Genomic DNA, 17771 nt, shown 5'->3' on the forward strand with positions numbered 1-17771 from the left:
TTTTTTAGTAGTACAGCTGTTTGATCAGGTTCCCGAGGAGAGACAAGCCACGCAGGGCGGTTCTTTCCCGTCCGAGAGACGACCTCCTCCCCGACTGGTTGTTTTTCCACTCCGCTCTTTCAATCGTCTAAAACCATCCTCTGCTACCATTTGTTGCGGGTGGAAATCAAAGGAGAGGAGTCGTCGTTCTCAAGTTGAAGTTAAGCAAGTTTATTCAGAGGTCACAGGTCAGGAAAACGCGGTGTCCAGCAACTGAACATGCATGGGTCTCTAGTTCTACGCAGGAGGCTGCACAGGAAGAAAGACGCTTAAACAGAGTGCGCACATAGATTATATCCTCTTGGAATATCGCATGATGACGATGTCGTACGTGCACACCAGAGGTGATAATGTTGCTGTATCAGTGCAGCTGCGTTAGTGTGCTGTCTGGGGGAGAGATTGTGGCCCAAGGTCTACTCACTGTCTCTGTGCGAACTGAATCAGGGAGCTGGGATGTGTGATATAAAGTGTTGACTATGAGTATGGTTTAAGGAATATATGTGGTATATCAATATGAGTATGTATTATGTGTTTGGTGTATGTCAATATGTGTATGTGTTATGTGTTTGGTGTTTGGTGTATGTCAATACTATACTCCACACCAGTAGCTTCTGTGCAAACAAACAATACAGTATTACCCCCCCCTTCCGGCTCCACCGCGGCACAAGGCAAGGGTGTCCACTATCCCCTTTATTGTTTTCCATAGCCATTGAGCCCCTGGCCATCTAGCTGAGATCCGAGAATGGATTTGAGGGCGTCTCCCGCCAAGGATCACTAAACAAGCTGTCACTGTACGCAGATGATTTACTTCTCTATGTATCAAATCCATCCACATCTCTCCCGATAGTTTCGGACATCCTGAAGCAATTTGGCCAACTCTCTGACTAGAAACTCAACTTCGGAAAGAGTGAGTTATTTGCAATTAATAACTTAGTTGGGGACTTGCCAGACAACAGAGTTCCCTTTAAAAGAGTGGATAACTGTTTTAAATATTGGGGAATCCATATAACAAGGTATCTAACAGACACTTTCAATAAAAATGATGTCCCATTGCTTGGCAGAGTTGAGAAGAACTTTAAAAGATGGTCTACCTTGCCTCTATCGTTTGTCGTTAGGGTGAACCTCATCAAAATGACAGTTCTGCCAAAATTCCTTTACCTTTTACAGCAAATTCCTGTTCATACCTCAATAAAGTTTTATGCTAAACTGGATAAGGCAATATCTGTTTTATTTTTTCTGCAGTAAAAGATATTAATGTAAATTTGTTATTTACTTCTACTTAGACAGTAATTTCTCTTGTGTTGATCTGCATGAAATCCATGTTTCTGACTTTTGAGTTGAATATTGAACAAAATGATAAAAATCACAAAAGCATTACTTAAGTAGTTTGTAGGACATTCCTCACAAATCTTATTATTGTCAATAAGTGACAGAAGTAACATTTTATAATGAAACCTGAGAAATTAAAGGGAAATTACACATTTAGCATAAGAGTTCATCAGATATTCTGTTCCATCCATGTTCTGATGTGTGAGTGCTTAATGGTAATTCACTTTTGAATGTGTGATTATAATAATCATCATATCAATATTTGATGAAGTGTAACAGAATATAAATGACAATCAGAGTTAATAAATAAATATCTGGCAACATTTAGTCATCAAATGAAATTGATAAACAACCACAATTTTCTGATTATTCTGGTTTTAAACTTGCAGGATGTGCTGGTTGTATGAACTCAATGTGTTTTGTAATACATCGAATATATTCTCTGTGTATATTGTAGTTTTCTGTTAGAACGTATTCTGTAGAGCAACTAGTTTACAACACGTGCAACTCGGCCGGTCAACGCAGCGTTCACTGCTCCACCAGATAATCACCATGAAAACTCATTTGTGGGACTCCAGGGGCGTTTCAAGGGACTTTAGGGGCCTCAGGCAAAAGGGACCTTGGGAGCCTACACTGACCCAAACACCCCCCTACAAAGAAACACATGAACCACATCAATACAATCTTCAGACAAATAGTATATAGTCAAAATTTTAAAAGTACAGACCTGGGCATCCACGTAAATGATAGTGAAATAATAAAGTTTATGTTCAACCCCCCCCCCCCCCCCCCCCCCCACACACACACACACACACACACACAAACACACACACCTCAGGCTCATCTTTCACACACATTCAGACGTTCTAGTCTTCAACCCAAAATCTAAAATGTCAAAGTTGGTTTCATGGGGCATTGTTTGGATATTTCTTAACATTTAAAACTTTGAGTTTGTTTCAGTTGTGTTTAGCTTCATTGTTGCTCTGCTTGAAGACTTGTGTTGTGTTCACTGGACCAGTTATTCTCTGTGCAGCTGCAGCCGACCAGTTTCACTTCAGTCAAACTGAGGGAGGTTTTTGTACGGCTCTAAATCACTGTGTGAACTTTCCATTGCCAACAGTACCAAGACAGTAATAATCTCCAACATCTTCAGCCTGAACACCTCTGATGGTTAAGGTGAAGCTAGAACCAGAGCCACTGCCACTGAATCGAGAGGGAGTTCCTGTATTAAGAGTTGATGTATAGTATATAAGAAGCTTGGGAGCCTGTCCAGGTTTCTGCTGGTACCAGGACATATAACTAGTGCTAATAGCAGTGTTGGTTTTACAGGTCAGCGTGACAGTGGATCCTGGAGTAAATGTGATGACTGGAGGCTGAGTCACAGTCAACTGGCCGCTGCATCCTGCACACAAACACAAATCATACATTAATCAGCGGAGGTGAAGAGAGAGAACAGGCAGCGCATCACGTCTGAAATGTTGCTGAGTGACTGAACCTGTGAAGCTGCAGCAGGCCAGCGTCCAGATGAGGAGGGTGATGAGAGTCATGGTGGTTGTGGTCGACTGACGGGTCTGAGTCCTGCAGAGTTGGAGTCACAGGACTATAAAGCTTCTCAGTTCAGTGGAGGATCAGCTGACGATGCAAAGCCTCCTCTCTATGGAAATGATTCCTCTGCTCTGAGCGGACTGAAGGTGACATGGGACACAAACTCAGGAGCATTGCTGTTTGGATTTACACTAAATAAGAAGAAGAAGAATTGAGGGTCGTCAGCATCTGGATTCAAATTGTTTCACTTTATTGATGCAAATATGTGTATTTCATTCCCTTGAATTACAGAGTGAGTAGACGTGCAATTGGATTTTTTATGAAAATGTTGTTTTAATTCTTTTGAAGCATCCTGTTTGTTTTACAGCTTTCAAATGATGTCAAACTTATTTTCTTTAAATATTAAATTCATGACAAATTTAAATACATTTTCTGAAAGATTTTAACAAATATATATATATTTATTATTTACTAAATCTTGATGAAATTTCGAGTCACGTTTGCTCAATATAAATATTCAGTGTAAATTGTGTAGTTTAACCAGAAACAAGTGACTCTTCAGTGGACAGACTGTTGTTCACGGTGCAGGAGGTTTTTGTACGAGCACCTAATGAGTCTGTATCACTGTGGTGGACTTTCGGTGGAGGAACCAAACTCGACAAAGACTGTAAGTACCAGAGACTTTTACTTTGTGCATTTATAACTTTTATCAAGTAATGAACAAGAATTTGATCAAGTTCAGAGATTTACTGGCTGATAATTTTGTGGAATTTTTATCAATCTAAGGTAATCTCATATCCTGAGAGAAAGAAATGTAGATCAATATGTATTGGTTGTAATTAATTTATGTAGATTAAGACATTTATAGAAACATACTAAAACAAATGTTTCTTCTATTTTCATGTACAATGATGATTTTTATTCACATGTTTAAAATGTTTAAAAACAGAATTTGCTCAAGCTTCAAACTTAATCATAAATTGTTTAAAAATGTTTAGTTTGAATTGATCAAACATATTTTGGCACAAAAATCAGATGTTGAACACAAACAGGATTTTATCAGTAGATGCAGCTCAGCTTTGCGTTCACGCTTCATGTGGTGAAAAGGAAGTGAAAGAAACAGACGACAAAGGTTTGAACTGTTTTCACACCAGTGTTTCAGCTCTGTGAGTTTAAACAGAAGAAAATCATCTCAGGGACGAGTTCTTCACTGTCACACGTTGAGAAACAGACGTGAAGACGTCCTCAATAATCATCAATAATCATTATCAGTGAACCTTCTCAGCCACATTGACACTTGAACCCTGCGGCTGATGGTCTGACACTGAGTGAATGATGTTCAACAGTAGAAGTTCTTCTGTTTCATTTGATAACGTACAAGAAATCACCTGTACGTCATTTTCCTTCATCCTCATCCCTTTGTCTTTTCTCCCCTCTCTCTCCTCCAGTGGGTGTAGTGCGGCCCACCCTGACCCTCCTCCCCCCCTCCAGTGAAGAGCTGAAGCAGGGCACTGCCACTCTGGTGTGTATGGCCAGCGGGGGCTTCCCCTCATCCTGGAGCCTACTCTGGAAGGTGGGGGGCAGCATCAGGTCCACAGGGGTGTCTCACACCCCGGGGGTCCTGGGGGGGGCCGGCCACTACAGCTGGAGCAGCACATTGAGCCTCCCTGCAGACCAGTGGAGGAAGGCGGGCTCAGTGAGCTGTGAGGCCAGTCTGGACGGACAGAGCCCTGTCACTCAAACCCTGGACCCTGACCTCTGCTCGGAGTAGAGAGACGACCGGATGGAGTCATTGTGCTCTACTGTGGGTCCGTTTGATTTACATGTGTTCTACTGCAGCTCTGCATGTCTTCATGCCTTTTCTTCAACTCATTATGACAGTCCAATGCTGTATTGTGCTACTTTTGAAACAAGAATAAATATTTCATGTTCTTATGTCATTTGTTTTTCACATTTCTATTTTTACTTTACTAAAATAAAATATATCATCACCAACATCTGCTTCTGTTTTATTTTTTCTGTGGTAAAAGATATAAATGTAAATCTGTGTTTTACTTCTACTTAGACAGTAATTTCTCTTGTGTGGATCTGCATGAAAACCATGTTTCTGACTTCTGAGTTGAACATTGAACAAAATGATGAAAATCAAAAAAGTATCACGTTAGTAGTTTGTAGGACTTTCCTCATAATTCATATTATTGTCAATAAGTGACAGAAGTAAAAGTTTATAATGAAACCGGAGGAAGCAAAGGGAAATTACACATTTAGCATAAGACTTAATTAGATATTCTGTTCCATCCATGTTCTGATGTGTGAGTGCTTAATGGTAATATACTTTTGAATGTGTGATTATAATAATCATCATATCAACATTTGATGTAGTGTAACAGAATCTAAATGACAATTAATGGCGATAAATAAATGCAACATTAAGTCTTCAAATGAAATTGATAAATAACCACAATTGTCTGATTATTCTGGTTTTAAACTTGCAGGATGTGCTTGTTGTATGACCTCAATGTGTTTTATAATACATCGTATATATTCTCTGTGTTTATTGTAGTTTTCTGTTAGAACTCATTCTGTAGAGCAACTAGTTGAGGCAGGTTTTTTACGATACAGCTCCGTTTACAACACGTGCAACTCGGCCGGTCAACGCAGCGTTCACTGCTCCACCAGAGAATCACCATGAAAACTCATTTGTTGGACTCCAGGGGCGTTTCAAGGGACTTTAGGGGCCACCGGCAAAAGGGACCTGGGGAGCCTACATTGTCCCAAACACCCCCCTACAAAGAAACACATGAACCACATAACTACAATCTTCAAACAAATATCATATAGTCAAAATTAAACATGTGCATCCACGTTAATGATAATGAAGTAATAGAGTTTAAGTTAACCCATCTCACCCCCTCCTCATCTGACACAGACATTAAGCCGTTTTAGGTTTTAACTAAAAGTTGGTTTCATTGGGCGTTGTTTGGAGATTTCTGAACATTTAAAGCTGTGAGTTTGTTTCAGTTGTGTTTAGCTTCCTTGTCGCTCTGCTTGAAGACTTGTGTTGTGTTCACTGGACCAGTTATTCTCTGTGCAGCTGCAGCAGACCAGTTTCACTTCAGTCAAACTGAGGGAGGTTTTTGTACGGCTCTAAATCACTGTGTGAACTTTCCATCGCCAACAGTACCGAGACAGTAATAATCTCCAACATCTTCAGCCTGAACACCGCTGATGGTTAAGGTGAAGCTAGAACCAGATCTACTACCACTGCCACTGAATCGAGAGGGAGTTCCTGAATGAAGAGTTGATATATAGTATATAAGAAGCTTGGGAGCCTGTCCAGGTTTCTGCTGGTACCAGGACAAAAGATTGCTATAAACACTGGGGTTGGTTTTACAGTTCAGTGTGACAGTGGATCCTGGAGTAAATGTCACGACTGGAGGCTGAGTCACAGTCATCTGGCCGCTGCATCCTGCACACAAACACAAATCATACATTAATCAGCGGAGGTGAAGAGAGAGAACAGGCAGCGCATCACGTCTGAAATGTTGCTGAGTGACTGAACCTGTGAAGCTGCAGCAGGCCAGCGTCCAGATGAGGAGGGTGATGAGAGTCATGGTGGTTGTGGTTGACTGACGGGTCTGAGTCCTGCAGAGTTGGAGTCACAGGACTATAAAGCTTCTCAGTTCAGTGGAGGATCAGCTGACGATGCAAAGCCTCCTCTCTATGGAAATGATTCCTCTGCTCTGAGTGGACTGAAGGTGACGTGGGACACAAACTCAGGAGCGTTGCTGTTTGGATTTACACTAAATATGAAGAAGCAGAATTGAGGGTCATCAGCATCTGGATTCAAATTGTGTCACTTTGATTGATGCAAATGAGTGTATTTCATTACTCTTGAATTAGAGGGTGAGTAGATGTACAAAAAACTATTTTAAAAACTTTTTTGAAGCATCCTGTTTATTTAACAGCCTTCAAATTATGTCAAACTTCTTTTCGAAATTTTAATTCATGACAAAGTTTTGTAACTTGTTGTCTCTTAATGTTCAGAAGTAACAAAAATGCTAACAAATATTTTATCATCAAAATTATAAAAGTGCAGACCTGTGCATCCACGTTAATGATAATGAAGTAATAAAGTTTATGTTCAACGACCCCCCACCACCACCACCTCAGGCTCATCTTATGTTCAGACTCTGTGTGACTTTAACTCTGAGGAGCAGCGATGCATCAAATTCATGCAAAATACATTTGAGTGCACCTGTCTTTATGAAACTGAGAGGAAGAGGTGACGCTGAGTGAGAACATGTGGACATCACATGAAGGAACTTTCACTTCAGTGTCTGACTTTGAAAAGTTCTGGTCTGCACACATGGGAGAAGTTTGTCTTCGAGGCTTTTTACCAGAAAACATTTGAATGTGATTGTTGTTAATGGACTATTTCATCCCAAACCAAGAAATGTACCAAAGTCTGACCACGTGATTTTGTTTCCTCAACTAAATCCAACTGTGACTGAACACTGAAGCCAGGAAGCTGCTCTGGGAGTAACTCTCTCCCTCAGGAATATCCCTTCATGTCTATGAGTAGATGCACACTGCCCTCTGCTGGCAGTTCACCATCATCAATAACTCCATCATGTTGTGAGGCTGAATTTGTTTTCTGTCCTTGTTCAACCTTTTCATCACCATGTACATCAGTCATTTCATGCAGCTGTGATATTAGTGAAAGAAGTAAGTAGGTAAGCGTCATCTGACCTCAGTGACCACAGGCCTCTGTTTTATTTAAGTATTCTCACCGTCTGAGAAAATACTCTGAGTATCAATCAGAATAAATGTGACAGTGAATTTTACGAGTATCATGTTCGTTCGATTACTTTGTAAATAAAATACAGTTTAACCTCACAATTCCATTAAAAATGAGCTAACTGCATCTGCTAATAAAGATAAAACCATGTGAATAAAAAGAGCTGCAAAATGCATCATGAGGCCTAAAGAGACCTTAGTTAGATACACCGTCTTTATCAATCAATCGATCAAATTTTATTTGTATAGCCCATGTTCACAAATCCCAATTTGCCTCATAGGGCTTTAACATGGTGTGACATCCTCTGTCCTTAACCCTCAACAAGAGTCAGGAAAAACGACTAAAAACCCTTTAACAGGGTAAAAAGAACCTAAAAACCTCAGAGAGAGCCACATGTGAGGGATCCCTCTCCCAGGATGGACAGAAGTGCAATAGATGTCAAGTGTACTATACATATACAGTTTAAATCAAGCAGTCCTGCTGCAATCATAGTCTATGGTCAGCAGCCAGCAAGATCCTGATCCACCATCAAGATCAGATGCCACCATAGTCCACAGTCATTTTCCACTGCCGCCAATTAGGATCCATCATCAGCTGCCACCTCGGTCATGGTCCATCACCGTTATCAGATGCCAACAATAAAGGATCCGCCATTATTATTACGATCAGCCAACACGATACAGATTACGCCAAATTGAATCCACCATGCAATCTCTGATATGTGATCCACAGATCGTAATCCATGATGTGGCCACCCTGGGGACATGGTTTTTGTTAAACCAAGGTTTGGCAACATGTAGACAAAGCCTGATGCCGCATGCTCTTTTGTTCTGGAAAGCCTCCCGTCCTCAGTCTCCCAGGAAGCAAAAGGTTCCATTGTTCTAGAAAAAGCTAGAACACAGGGAACTCACTCTCCCAGGATTCCTCAACTTCACACAGAGGTGTGAAAAACCACAAGGGTCAGCTCCAATTGTTCACTCTGGCCCATGAGCTATGAGGTCACCGGGCCAATATAAGCCAAGGTCTGCCCCAATTGTTCTTTTTTTCCATCAACCCTCCAGGAGGAGGGCTGCCGACCTATCTTCCTGCATCGCCGAGGGAGAAACCTGATTTCTCCAGCTCAACCCTTCTCTTCGCATCCAACGAGAGGACCGCAGAGTTGCAGCTTCCAGCTCATCTTCTCAAGGAAACCTCCTCTCAAATCAAGCTTTTCCAAACACCTAGCAGCGACTCGATGACCTGCAGGTAAGAACTTCGAACCAGCAACTGAAACCCACAGCTCAACAGAACCACGAGGACTTCAACCTTACGACCAACCAGAAGACGTCACAGAATTGCGAACGGAAATGCAACTTCCTTTTCCCTGTCCCTCGGGTCGGTAACACAATCTGGGCTAAATAATTATACTAAACTAAGCAAGACTGTTTATTTGATTCTATGTGATGTTTATAAGTTTTATACGTGTTGTGATATTGTGTTTATAAGTTATTTGAAAGTTAAATGTTAGTTACGCTCGTCACAGGATCTCGCTGACCCTTTCAGTCTCTGATTAACATTTACATAGACACACACATATCTCTACACCTAGTTATCTCCTCCCCCACTTCAGAAGAAAAGGGGAGGGGGGGGGCTGCTATCTTAGGGTGTCAGTGACCATCTTAAAGGCCCACAGGAATGTGTTACTCTTTTGGCAAGCCATCATTTTGGGAGAACCTTGATAACATAGGCACACACACACACTCACATACACATCTTTCTTTAGTCAGTAATAATGAATGTTTTTCTTTCACAAATGTTCTTTCATTAATGTTACATAACTGAATTTTGCCAGGTGCTACACTGTCAAGAACTGCATAACCTTCACTGTTCATCATATAATCTTTTGTAGTAAATATTGAGATTTCTAATTGAACTAGATCTAAATGAGACTGATCTTAATCAATAATCGTTATCTTTTCCCTTCCTTTGAAGGCTGGTGCCCCGAGGTAGCTTTAACCAACTAAATTATGATTTAATATTAATATTTATAATATAATATATAATATAATATAATAACACTGTAGCGATGCTAATACATGAGAAATGTGCTCTCTTTTCTTGGTTCTCGTCAGAACACGTGCTGCTGCATTTTGGACAAGCTGCAGAGTCTTTAACGACTTACTGCTGGAGCCTGATAATAATGAATTACAACAGTCCAGTCTGGCATATGAAGGTATAGACAGTCTGATTACTGTATAATGATAGATAAGGTCTATATTGATTCGATTGATATTGACTGTCTCTGGAATAAATGTACCATATAACAGCTATATATAATATAATAATATATTATTAATATATTTTTAAACAGTCTATAATATATTTATATATTTATAAACAGTCTATATACAGAGGATGGCAGTCTATATAAAATATGTATAATCTATAAACAATCTGCATGTCTTCATGTCTCTACTTCACATCATTATGACAGTCCAATGCTGTATTGTGCTCCTTTTGAAACAAGAATAAATATTTCATGTTCTCAAGTCATTTGTTTTTCATATTTGTATTTTTACCTTACCAAAATAAAATGTATAATCACTAACATCTGCTTTTGTTTTATTTTTTCTGCGGCAAAGGATATTAATGTAAATCTGTGTTTTACTTCTACTTAGACAGTAATTTCTCTTTTGTGGATTTGCATGAAAACCATGTTTCTGACTTCTGAGTAGAAGATTTGTACAAAATGATAAAAATCACAAAAGTATCACGTTAGTATTTTTTAGGACTTTCCTCATAATTCAGAATATTGTCTATTAGTGAAAGAATTAAAAACTTATAATGAAACCTGAGAAATTTAGGGGAAATTACACAATCAGCATTCGAGTTAATTAGATATTCTGTTCCATCCATGTTCTGATGTGTGACAATGACAATCAAAGTTGACAAATAAATATCTGGCAGCATTTAGTCATCAAATGAAATTGATAAATAGCCACCATTTTCTGATTATTCTGGTTTTAAACTTGTAGGTTATGCTGGTTGTATGAGGTCAATGTGTTTTATAACACATTGTATATATTCTCTGTGTTTATTGTAGTTTTCTGTTAGAACTCATTCTGTAGAGCAACTAGTTGAGGCAGGTTTTTTACGATACAGTTCCGTTTACAACACGTGCAACTCGGCCGGTCAACGCAGCGTTCACTGCTCCACCAGAGAATCACCATGAAAACTCAATTGTGGGACTCCAGGGGCGTTTCAAGGGACTTTAGGGGCCTCAGGCAAAAGGTACCTGGGGAGCCTACATTGACCCAAACACCCCCCTACAAAGAAACACATGAACCACATCATTACAATCATCAAACAAATATTATATAGTAAAAACTGAAAAAGTGCAGACCTGTGCATCCACGTAAAGGTTAGTGAAGTATTAAAGTCTAGTAAATAAAGTAGAAGTTGACAAAGTTGGTTTCATGGGGCTTTTTTTGGAGCTTTCTAAACATTTAAAACTGTGAGTTTGTTTCAGTTGTGTTTAGCTTCATTGTAGCTCTGCTTGAAGACTTGTGTTGTGTTCACTGGACCAGGTATTCTCTGTGCAGCTGCAGCAGACCAGTTTCACTTCAGTCAAACTGAGGGAGGTTTTTGTACGGCTCTAAATCAATGTGTGAACACTCCACCGCTAAGATAACCGAGACAGTAATAATCTCCAACATCTTCAGCCTGAGCACCGCTGATGCTTAAGGTGAAGCTAGAGCCACTGCCACTGCCACTGAATCGAGAGGGAGTTCCTGAATTAAGAGTTGATATAGAGTATATAAGAAGCTTGGGAGCCTGTCCAGGTTTCTGCTGGTACCAGGACATATAATTACTAACAACACTGGGGTTGGTTTTACAGGTCAGTGTGACAGTGGATCCTGGAGTAAATGTCACGACTGGAGGCTGAGTCACAGTCACCTGGCCGCTACATCCTGCACACAAACACAAATCATACATTAATCAGCGGAGGTGAAGAGAGAGAACAGGCAGCGCATCACGTCTGAAATGTTGCTGAGTGACTGAACCTGTGAAGCTGCAGCAGGCCAGCGTCCAGATGAGGAGGGTGATGAGAGTCATGGTGGTTGTGGTCGACTGACGGGTCTGAGTCCTGCAGAGTTGGAGTCACAGGACTATAAAGCTTCTCAGTTCAGTGGAGGATCAGCTGACGATGCAAAGCCTCCTCTCTATGGAAATGATTCCTCTGCTCTGAGCGGACTGAAGGTGACGTGGGACACAAACTCAGGAGCGTTGCTGTTTGGATTTACACTAAATATGAAGAAGCAGAATTGAGGGTCGTCAGCATCTGGATTTAAATTGTGTCACTTTCATTGATGCAAATATGTGTATTTCATTCCCCTTGAATTACAGAGTGAGTAGATGTACAATTGGATCTTTTAAGAACATTTTGTTTTAATTCTTTTGAAGCATCCTGTTTCTTTTACAGCTTTCAAATGATGTCAAACTTCTTTTCTTTAAATATTAAATTCATGACAAATTTAAATACATTTTCTGAAAAATTTTAACAAATATATATATATTTATTAATTATTAAATCTTGATGAAATTTCGAGTCACGTTTGCTCAATGTAAATATTCATTGTAAATTGTGTAGTTTAACCAGAAACAAGTGACTCTTCAGTGGACAGACTGTTGTTCAGGGTGCAGCAGGTTTTTGTACGAGCACCTAATGAGTCTGTATCACTGTGGTGGACTTTCGGTGGAGGAACCAAACTCAACATTGACTGTAAGTACCAGAGATTTTTACTTTGTGCATTTATAACTTTGATCAAATAATGAACAAGAATTTGATCTAGTTCAGAGATTGACTGGCTGATAATTTTGTTGAATTTTTATCAATCTGAGGTTATCTCATATCCTGAGAGAAAGAAATGTAGATCAATATGTATTGGTTGTAATTAATTTATGTAGATAAATACATTTATAGAGACATACTAATACAAATGTTTCATCTATTTTCATGTAAAATGATGATTTTTATTCACATGTTTACGTTTTAAAATGGAATTTTCTGAAGCTTCAAACTAAATCATAAACTGTTTTAAAATGTTTAGTTTGAATTGATCAAACATATTTTGGCACAAAAATCAGATGTTGAACACAAACAGGATTTTATCAGTAGATGCAGCTCAGCTTTGTGTTCACGCTTCATGTGGTGAAAAGGAAGTGAAAGAAACAGACGACAAAGGTTTGAACTGTTTTCACACCAGTGTTTCAGCTCTGTGAGTTTAAACAGAAGAAAATCATCTCAGGGACGAGTTCTTCACTGTCACACGTTGAGAAACAGACGTGAAGACGTCCTCAATAATCATCAATAATCATTATCAGTGAACCTTCTTAGCCGCATTGACACTTGAACCCTGCGGCTGATGGTCTGACACTGAGTGAATGATGTTCAACAGTAGAAGTTCTTCTGTTTCATTTGATAACATACAAGAAATCACCTGTACTTCATTTTTCTTCATCCTCATCCCTTTGTTTTTTCTCCCCTCTCTCTCCTCCAGTGGGTGTGGTGCGGCCCACCCTGACCCTCCTCCCCCCCTCCAGTGAAGAGCTGAAGCAGGGCACTGCCACTCTGGTGTGTATGGCCAGCGGGGGCTTCCCCTCAGCCTGGAGCCTGGGCTGGAAGGTGGGGGGCAGCAGCAGGTCCTCAGGGGTGTCTCACAGCCTGGGGGTCCTGGGGGGGGCTGGCCACTACAGCTGGAGCAGCACCTTGAGCCTCCCTGCAGATCAGTGGAGGAAGGCGGGCTCAGTGAGCTGTGAGGCCAGTCTGGACGGACAGAGCCCTGTCACTCAAACCCTGGACCCTGACCTCTGCTCGGAGTAGAGAGACGACCGGATGGAGTCATTGTGCTCTACTGTGGGTCCGTTTGATTTACATGTGTTCTACTGCAGCTCTGCATGTCTTCATGTCTTTTCTTCAACTCATTATGACAGTCCAATGCTGTATTGTGCTACTTTTGAAACAAGAATAAATATTTCATGTTCTCATGTCATTTGTTTTTCACATTTCTAATTTTACTTCACTAAAATAAAATATATCATCACCAACATCTGCTCCTGTTTTATTTTTTCTGCAGCAAAAGATATTAATGTAAATCTGTGTTTTACTTCTACTTAGACAGTAATTTCTCTTGTGTGGATCTGCATGAAAACCATGTTTCTGACTTCTGAGTTGAATATTGAACAAAATGATGAAAATCACAAAAGTATCACATTAGTAGTTTGTAGGACTTTCCTCATAATTCACATTATTGTCAATAAGTGACAGAAGTAAAAACTTATAATGAAACTGGAGAAATTAAAGGGAAATTACACATTTACCATCAGAGTTAATTAGATAATCTGTTCCATCCATGTTCTGATGTGTGAGTGCTTAATGGTAATACACTTTTGAATGTGTGATTATAATAATCCTCATATCACTATTTGATGAATTGCAACAGAATCTAAATGACAATTGAAGGCGATAAATAAATATCTGGCAACATTTAGTCATCAAATGAAATTGATAAATAACAACAATTTTCTGATTATTCTGGTTTTAAACTTGCAGGATGTGCTGGTTGTATGAGCTCAATGTGTTTTATAATACATTGTATATATTCTCTGTGTTTATTGTAGTTTTCTGTTAGAACTCATTCTGTAGAGCAACTAGTTGAGGCAGGTTTTTTACGATACAGCTCCGTTTACAACACGTGCAACTCGGCCGGTCAACGCAGCGTTCACTGCTCCACCAGAGAATCACCATGAAAACTAATATATGGGACTCCAGGGTCGTTTCAAGGGACTTTAGGGGCCTCAGGCAAAAGGGACCTGGGGAGCCTACATTGACCCAAACAGCCCCCTACAAAGAAAAACATGAACTACATCACTACAATCTTCAAACAAATATTACATAGTCAAAATTATAAAAGTGCAGACCTGTGCTTCCACGTAAATGATAGTGAAGTAATACAATTTAAGTTCAACCATCCCCCCCCCCCCCCCCCCCCCCCCACGCTCATCTTACAGACACATTTAGACATTCTAGTCTTCAACTCGTAATCTAAATATGAAAAAGTTGGTTTCATGGGGCTTTGTTTGGAGAATTCTGAACATTTAAAACTGAGTTTGTTTCAGTTGTGTTTAGCTTCATTGTCACTCTGCTTGAAGACTTGTGTTGAGTTCACTGGACCAGTTATTCTCTGTGCAGCCGCAGCAGACCAGTTTCACTTCAGTCAAACTGAGGGAGGTTTTTGTACGGCTCTAAATCACTGTGTGAACCGTGCGCTAGCATCACGACCGGCACAGTAGTAATCTCCAACATCTTCAGCCTGAACACCGCTGATTGTTAAGGTGAAGCTAGAACCAGAGTTACTGCCACTACCCCTGAATCGAGAGGGAGTTCCTGAATATAGAGTTGATATATCGTATATAAGAAGCCTCGGAGTTTGTCCAGGTTTCTGCTGGTACCAGGACATATAATCACTATAAATACTGGGGTTGGTTTTACAGGTCAGTGTGACAGTGGATCCTGGAGTAAATGTCACGACTGGAGGCTGAGTCACAGTCACCTGGCCGCTGCATCCTGCACACAAACACAAATCATACATTAATCAGCGGAGGTGAAGAGAGAGAACAGGCAGCGCATCACGTCTGAAATGTTGCTGAGTGACTGAACCTGTGAAGCTGCAGCAGGCCAGCGTCCAGATGAGGAGGGTGATGAGAGTCATGGTGGTTGTGGTCGACTGACGGGTCTGAGTCCTGCAGAGTTGGAGTCACAGGACTATAAAGCTTCTCAGTTCAGTGGAGGATCAGCTGACGATGCAAAGCCTCCTCTCTATGGAAATGATTCCTCTGCTCTGAGCGGACTGAAGGTGACGTGGGACACAAACTCAGGAGCGTTGCTGTTTGGATTTACACTAAATATGAAGAAGCAGAATTGAGGGTCGTCATCATCTGGATTCAAATTGTGTCACTTTCATTGATGCAAATATGTGTATCTCATTCCCTTGAATTACAGAGTGAGTAGATGTACAAAACAGTATTTTAAAAACTATTTTGAAGCATCCTGTTTATTTAACAGCCATCAAATTATGTCAAACTTCTTTTCGAAATTTTAATTCATGACAAAGTTGTATACCTTGTTGTCTCTTAATGTTCAGAAGTAACAAAAATGCTAACAAATATTTTATCATCAAAATTATAAAAGTGCCACGTTAATGATAATGAGGTAATAAAGTTTATGTTCAACGCCCCACCACCACCACCTCAAGCTCATCTTACGGTCAGACTCTGTGTGACTTTAACTCTGAGGAGCAGCGATGCATAAAATTCATGCAAAATACATTTGAGTGCACCTGTCTTTATGAAACTGAGAGGAAGAGGTGACGCTGAGTGAGAACATGTGGACATCACATGAAGGAACTTTCACTTCTGTGTCTGACTTTGAAAAGTTCTGGTCTGCACACATGGAAGAAGTTTGTCTAAAAGGCCAGAAAACATTGAATGTGATTGTTGTTAATGGACTATTTCATCCCAAACCAAGATATGTATCAAAATCTGACCAAGTGATTTTGTTTCCTCAACTAAATCCAACTGTGACTGAACACTGAAGCCAGGAAGCTGCTCTGGGAGTAACTCTCTCCCTCAGGAATATCCCTTCATGTCTATAAGTACATGCACACTGCCCTCTGCTGGCTGTTGACCATCATCAATAACTCCATCATGGTGTGATGCGGATTTTGTTTTCTATCCTTGTTCAAACTTTACATCACCATGTACATCAGTCATTTCATGCAGCTCTGATATTAGTGAAAGAAGTAAGTAATTAAGCGTCATCTGACCTCAGTGACCCCAGGCCTCTGTTTTATTTAAGTATTCTCAACGTCTGAGAAAATACTCTGAGTAACAATCAGACTAAATGTGACAGTGAAGTTTACGAGTATCAGGCTCATTCGAATACTTTGTCAAAAAAAAGAATAAAGTTTAAAATGTCAATTCCATTCAAACTGAGCAAACTGCATCTGCTAATAAAGATAAAACCATGTGAATAAAAAGTGCTGCAAAATGCATCATGAGGCCTCAAGAGACCTTAGTTAGATACACTGTATTTATGAAGATATAGAAAGTCTGATTAATGTATAAGGATATATAAGGTCGACATCGATTTAAATGCAGTCTGTTGAGTATCTATATATATATATACAGTTAATCTTGAGATATAGATTGTTGGATTGCGATATGGTGATATAAACGGTCTACATACATTTAAATACAGTCTAGTGACTGTCTCAGGAATATATGTATCATATAAGAGCTATATATATAATATAATAAAATATTATTCATATATTTTAAACAGTCTATATAAAGAGGAAGACAGCCTATATAAAATATGTAGAATCTATAGACAATCTGCATGTCTTCATCTCTTTTCTTCAACTCATTATGACAGTCCAATGCTGTATTGTGCTACTTTTGAAACAAGAATAAATATTTCATGTTCTCATGTCATTTGTTTCTCACATTTCTATTTTTATTTTACTAAAATAAAATATATCATCACCAACATCTGCTTCTGTTTAATTTTTATTTGCGGAAAAGATATTAATGTAAATCTGTGTTTTACTTCTACTTAGACAGTAATTTCTCTTGTGTGGATCTGCATGAAAACCATGTTTCTGACTTCTGAGTTGAACGTTTAACAAAATTATGAAGATCACAAAAGTATCACTTTAGTAGTTTGTAGGACTTTCCTCATAATTCTTATTCTAGTCAATAAGTGACAGAAGTAAAAGTTTATAATGAATCCTGAGAAATTGAAGGGAAATTACACATTAAGCATAAGAGTTAATTAGATATTCTGTTCTATCCATGTTCTGATGTGTGAGTGCTGAATTGTAATACACTTTGGAATGTGTGATTATAATAATTATCATATCACTAATTGATGAAGTGTAACAGAAAGAAATTGAGGATTAAATTCGATAAATAAAAATCTGGCAACATTTAGTCATCTAATGAAATTGATAAATAA

General features: G+C 39.4%; 2 gene segments (V, D, J or C); one reads left to right on the forward strand and one right to left on the reverse strand.

Moving 5' to 3' along the window:
* Positions 1-13801, forward strand: part of LOC128451236 (Ig kappa chain V-III region MOPC 63-like) — a 91388-nt gene extending 77587 nt beyond the window's left edge. The window contains 2 exon segments of the V gene segment in view: positions 3543-3580; positions 13255-13801. Coding sequence covers positions 3543-3580; positions 13255-13577 — 361 coding nt within the window.
* Positions 1-17771, reverse strand: part of LOC128451237 (Ig kappa chain V-III region MOPC 63-like) — a 150125-nt gene that overhangs the window by 79764 nt on the left and 52590 nt on the right.

This window comes from Pleuronectes platessa, chromosome 11, assembly GCF_947347685.1.
Source record: "Pleuronectes platessa chromosome 11, fPlePla1.1, whole genome shotgun sequence".
Classification (NCBI taxonomy): domain Eukaryota; kingdom Metazoa; phylum Chordata; class Actinopteri; order Pleuronectiformes; family Pleuronectidae; genus Pleuronectes; species Pleuronectes platessa.